This window comes from Heloderma suspectum, chromosome 1 (assembly GCF_057233095.1).
Source record: "Heloderma suspectum isolate Gila_16-S chromosome 1, 16-S_ref, whole genome shotgun sequence".
Classification (NCBI taxonomy): Eukaryota; Metazoa; Chordata; class Lepidosauria; order Squamata; family Helodermatidae; genus Heloderma; species Heloderma suspectum.
In genome coordinates, this window is record NC_139458.1 from 221,622,931 (window position 1) to 221,628,930 (window position 6,000).

Here is a 6,000-nt window from a genome sequence, read left to right on the forward strand (position 1 = left end):
GTTCAGATGACACGACAAGCTGCACCTGGCAGTGAATATGGAAATCGTGTTCTGCACATGCCATGATTTAAATAAGTGAACCACATCATTGTCTGAAGAAGATCCATGTCTGTTTGGCTTAAATTCCTTCTCTCAGTTCATATCAATTTCAGACCTGATTACACACATGCAAGCCAGTTTGATCCTTCCATCCTGTGATCGTGCTCCAGAATGCACAAGAGATGAAGGTGACCATGACTGAAATATTGCCTTCCTGACCTTCAGGTTGCTGGCTGCTATCTGGGATGAAAAGAGAAAGTAGCAGAGGGGATAGTGGTGGAAAAGCCTTGCCTCTGTATTTGGCTTCCCAGGTGGTCTTTTGGGCTACCACAACAGGGCATCTGGAGTAGGAGTCCCAGACTAGCTTTTGCCACAACCTACAGTGCTGGTGGCCTAGATGGACTATGAGGTGGCACCCTCCTCCACTCACAGTTCCCCTTCATCCTGCTGGTAGACATTTTGCTAGTCTATGATTAACACTACAGAAGAGGTCCACTTAATCGTATTGTTGAATTTGGAGTTTAATTGGCTCCATCTATAACAAGGCAACTTTGATCATACATGCTAGTCCAGATTCTTGGCACTAACATAAACCTGTTTGTATTTCTCCACCTCTTCTCTCCCATCCTCTTTGAATAGCTCATCCAAAAGCCAGAGCCTTTATCACTCATGCAGGCTCCCATGGGATCTATGAGGGAATCTGCAATGCAGTACCAATGGTATTGATGCCACTTTTTGGAGACCAAATGGACAATGCAAAGCGTGTGGAATCTCGAGGGGCAGGAGTGACTCTGAATGTACTTGAAATGACTTCGAAGGACCTGTCTGATGCACTGAAGGCTGTTATGTATGACAAAAAGTGAGTAATGAAAGGCATTTTATTTATGTATTTATTTTGGTGCTACCAAACTCATCTTAGGGTTGTTCCTAAGTGCATTTAAAATTAAAAACCTCTATGTACAAGCTAGTGAGATAACAATGGAAATTTGCATCTTCCTCCCTCCCTCCCTTCTGTCTTTCTGCAGTTATTGCTGCTATCTCCAGAAATATTAAGAGTCTCTTCTAAACAACCCTTTGTTTTTACTGTGTTGATTCATCACCTGGACTCCGGATCCTCTACACCAGGGGTGCATAACTTGTGCCCCTCCAGATAGGCCTCCCATCATCCCTCAGCATTGGCTATGCTGGCTAGGACTGATGGGATTTGAAGACCAAAACATCTGGAGGGCCACAGGTTGGCCACTCCTGCTGTACAGTGATGGTTCTAAAACTGTGTTCTCTGGGACCATGGGGTTCCTCGGAAACCTATCAGGGCATTATCAATGAGAAGATCAATAAAGGTGGACAATGGTCCCTAAAAGGGAATCTGGCAAACCAAATCCATTTTTCCCTGCCATGAGCAGTTGAAAGAGAGTTGCATTTTGGAGTGCACCCTTAGCACACACAAAGTGACAAGGAGGAAAAACAGACTTGCCCACTGCTCCGTGTGAACCACACATATCCCTAGGATATCCCCCCAAATCCGCTACAATGCACAGAACTTTTATGAAAGGCCAACAGGGGTTCTTTGGCTGACAGGTTCACTTGGAAAGGGTTCCCCAAATGTCAAAAAGTTTGAAAACCGCCCTCCTACACAATGACGTCTTCCCTACTCCTCAGTTATGCTGTTCTTAGAGAGGTGTATGGTCAGCCATTTTGTTATTAGACTCAATGCTGCCTCACGTGATCATATTTGTGGAGGCGGCTGGTCAGCTGGTTTGCTGGCAGGAATCACCAGCCATTGCTGTGAGGCAATTGAGGGGAATGGAAAAGCCCACCTTTACCTGTAGTCATTGGGAGATGGCAGTGGAGGCAGGGAGCATCTCAGTCAACACTTTGAAACTGTACTCTTGCTGACTAGCTACCAGGCCCCGCTGACAGCAGCAGCCCACACAGTCAGCAACGGTGCTTTTTTTCCATTGACCTGGTGGAGGTGCTCCCTGCCTCCACTACCACCTCCAGATGGTTACTAGTAAGGGGGAATATTCTACACCTTCAGTTGCCCCACAGCAGCTGTGCGTGGTTCCTGCAGGCTAGAACAGCAACTGTCACATAGCTGATTTTTTGCATAATCAGTACTATCATAGAGTTAGGGTACAACTGTTAACAGCACATGAACCCTGGCTTCTGTTGCATCTACTCACTCTACATAAGCCCTGCACAGATAGCCACAAAGTGTGCACAGCTGTGCACATGGGGAGAGGGCTGCACAACCATGCATTGGAGAACCCATTTGCTCAGGGGAGGTACATTTGTACATTCCCACATGCCTAGGGCTCTGAGCAGGCCATCTGTACCATCCAGTTTTCATGGGTACAGTTCATGCATACAGAGCCTATTTGCCTTAGTGTGTTCATGTGGAACTTCATTCTGTTTGAGATTGAGCATTTTCGACATATAGAAGCATGCTTGATATTTGGGAAATGTCTTCAGTGCTGCAAACTGGAGCAGAATATGGACTCCACCTGCATTTCAAAGGCTGGTGAGTCTCCAACCATGCATTGGTATGTTTTCTTTCTCTGCATATATAGTTCCCAGAGATGTTCTAGATAAAACTTCACTTCTTCCAAATGCTTTCAGGTATAAAGAGAACATCCAGCATCTCTCAGATCTTCACTTGGACAGACCCATCCACCCTATTGATCTTGCCGTGCACTGGGTGGAGTTTGTGATGAAGCACAAGGGGGCTCCCCATTTGCGGCCCGCAGCCCATGACCTCAACTGGATCCAGTACCACTCGATCGATGTCATTGCCTTCCTCCTGGCTGTAGCACTAATTGCTCTGTTCATCTCAATGAAGTGTTGTCTGTTCTGCTGCAGGAAGTGTTTCTGCAAAAGTGGAAGATGGAGCAAGAAAAGCAAATCAAAATCCCAGTAAAGCGAGGTAGGGTGTGGAAGAGGAAGGGGAGTATAAGGAGACGGACCTTGCTCAAGGAGGTCATAAGACATCACTCTTAGTATACCTACGTCCAATTTGCAGATCTTTCAAAAGACAACAACATACCCAATGATTTACATGAGTCATTCCCATGCCTACATATGCATGCAAACCATTTTGACCAGCAGCAACTCTTGACAAAAACGGCTGTGTGTTGACCAGTCCAGTAGCACACCCCACCCCCAGCATAATTGTCAGGAGCGCCCTAGCTGCCTCTTAAGGACCCGACCAGTAGCCAAAACAAGACGCAGACAAAAGGGATTCTTTCCTAGGCTTTATTCCTTTACTCCTTTACAGCTTAATGACTCAGATGCTAATTGCCAGCGACTAAGCAAGGAACTGCAATGGGATTCTTAGCAGAGTAACCTAAGCTCCATGTACACAGTTGGTCCCCGTTTGAAGGAGAAGGGCGGGAAAGCCCTGAAACTTATTGGCTAGGAGGGGAGGCTCCCCCCCTTACCCGTGGGGCATCGGCACGTAGCCGTTGCCGTAGCGCCAAGCAGGCTGAGCGCCTCCTCTCGGTGCCCTCCACCTCACGCCTCTCTCTGTGCCGGCGCCTTGCGTCTAGCAACAACCGATCTCCCGCTCTTTCGCTGCCAGGGTCACTATCTCTCTCAGGAATGCGAGCAGGGGGGCCCTCTCCCTGCAGCTGCGCCTCTGAGAGATGAGCGGGCTCCTCTCCCACGGGTTGTAGCTCTTCCTCAGAATCAGAGCTGCTTTGGGGCTCTATGGGCTCAGTTCCAACCCTGACAATAATTACTGTTCAGATTATTCTTTCTCCTAACTGTATTTGACACACCCTCAAAGTGAGAACATTTTTTCAAATGTGAAAGTGTTCTCTAGTTAGCACCATGCAATTATTGTGTAACTCTAAATGGAACAGTGAATTAACTCAGCTGATCTTTGTAGCTGATATTCTGCAAATAAATCTTCAGTAATATTGAATGGCTTTTATTTTCTTCAGTTGAGGTGGATGGGACAGATCACATGTGCCACTACCTGGAATTTGGAGGCTGGAAATGTATGACTGAATATGGCTGAATAATGTGGCAAGTCACTTTGTAAATATGATAACCAGATCTACACCTCATGTCATATTGATATGATCCCATCATGGGGACATGATATCCCTCTTGCGGATTTATACCTCATAGCTCACACAGTGACTTCTGTTATAGTATTTTGGCATAAAAAGCAGGAACTAACACTAGAAAGGCAGCACAGTATGTCGAGAGGGTAATATGCCCCAACAGTTATCACTGCACTTCAATACCAATAAGAAGCACTAGTGTAGAGCTAGCCAAGGTCAGCCAGTCATTTTTCTGCAAGCACTATGGAACCAGAGACTGCCAAACAAATGCATCCTATAAATGTTACATAAACTGTTGATTGTTTTTAACTGTTTTTGTTAACTGCCAGGAGGACACTGTTAATTGAACAGTATACAAATTATATAAGTCATGTGTAACTTCAGTTGTTGCAGGGGTTGCAAATACTAGCTCATATGTTTACAAAAAAGCTTGGGAAGCTATGTCCCTTTCCAGTTTAGAGTGCTATATGCACAAATGTTACAGAAATGTTATTGTGACTGCTTGGCTAGTCTCAGATATACTGCTGGTGACTCATGCCCATGCCACTTTAAGACTTAACAAAAAAAAAACCCTTCCTCATTTTGTTTGTTTTGTTTGGTCCTTGAGCAGTCAAAACTAGAACAAGAAAAACAAAAACAGTGAACAGATATTGTGTCCCTGCAGTGGGTGAAAGCAACAAACCGGAGACACCAACTTAAATGGGTTATTAAATTGGCCAGAACTTTATTAATGTTGAATAAGATTGGTGGAGGCATAGGGCAAGGATCTTGCCACTGGGCAGCCCGACTGCTGTCCGATTTTCCTTCCTGGCCCGCCTGCCAGGAGTGTTGGTGGTGGGTGGAAGGGTCAGAGGCCCACCACATTGCAGGCCAGTAACATGAACCCCTTTCCCTCCACCCTGGATGTGGCACGCTTGGAGCCGCTGTGTTGGCCTGGTCTCGGTCCTGCACTGACCCAGATGCCACAGGGAAGTGGGGAGCCCAGTCCCTCTCTCCCTCCCCAACGGATCCAGCCCAGTGCCTATCACTCACGCCCCATGCAGGTGTGGCATAAACAAGACAGGCAGGCAATTCCACCAAGACAGCACACAAATAAATAGTTGTTACGAAGGAGCTCGCTTTTGAGTGAATGGTGCTGACTCCATTTTGAGACACAGCCAAAAAGCCAGGTGACTTCGTCCCCACCTTCAGCAGTGGTGGGAAAAAGCAGAGGAATGGGGTTGAGAGCAATCATGCAAGACCAGATCAAGCAACTCAGTTTCTAAGGGACTTCCTAAAATGCATTCCCCAAAGGTAGGGGTAAAAATTGAGCAAGAAAAAGACATGAATGTGCTGGAGAGCAAGAGTGTTACCTGGTGAGTTACTTGGTCAACTACCTGCAATGTACTCCTGTTGTTGCACTCCAGCCTTGACACCTGGCTTTAAGACAGTCATTAGCATGTAAGGTCATATTTTGTTAAAAGAATAACGATAAGAAGAAGAACCCAGTAGGACTTTTGACTGGAAAGTACAGCCATCATCCCCAAGCACCTTCTTTTGTTATACGGGACAGAAGGCCAACTCAGTCTTTATCCCATAGCAAGTAGCACCATTTCCAGTGCCAATGAGTGTTGTCTGGTGATGTCACTGCTTTTCTCTGAACTGTATAAGAAGCGTCAGGTTGGGGCAGTCCTGAGTTCCCCTCTTCCCAGAGCTGTGGGGCCATGCTGCTGAAATCACTAGGTGCCTCACCCCTGCAGGGGCATGGTGCCACACTGCTGCTGAAATCACTCAGAGTCTCTCCTCCCAGAGGAAAGGCTCCATGCTGAAATCACTAAGCTCCTTGCTTGCCAGAGCAAGGTGCCAGCAGTGGGTGCTTTGCCTCCCCTGGTCAAGGCTCTCTGCTTTCCTTCCT

At 46.7% G+C, this 6,000-nt stretch overlaps 1 protein-coding gene across 2 annotated transcripts in view; it reads left to right on the forward strand.

Annotated features, from left to right (window-relative positions):
- The window catches only part of LOC146358784 (UDP-glucuronosyltransferase 1A1-like), a 37,117-nt gene extending 32,460 nt beyond the window's left edge, over positions 1-4,657 (forward strand). For both annotated transcript variants that reach the window (XM_084820089.1, XM_084820099.1), the window contains exons 4-5: positions 679-898; positions 2,659-4,657. In XM_084820089.1, coding sequence (XP_084676215.1) covers positions 679-898; positions 2,659-2,956 — 518 coding nt within the window. In that variant the 3' untranslated portion in view covers positions 2,957-4,657. The remainder of the gene's footprint in view (positions 1-678; positions 899-2,658) is intronic.
- The last annotated feature ends 1,343 nt before the right edge of the window (positions 4,658-6,000 follow it).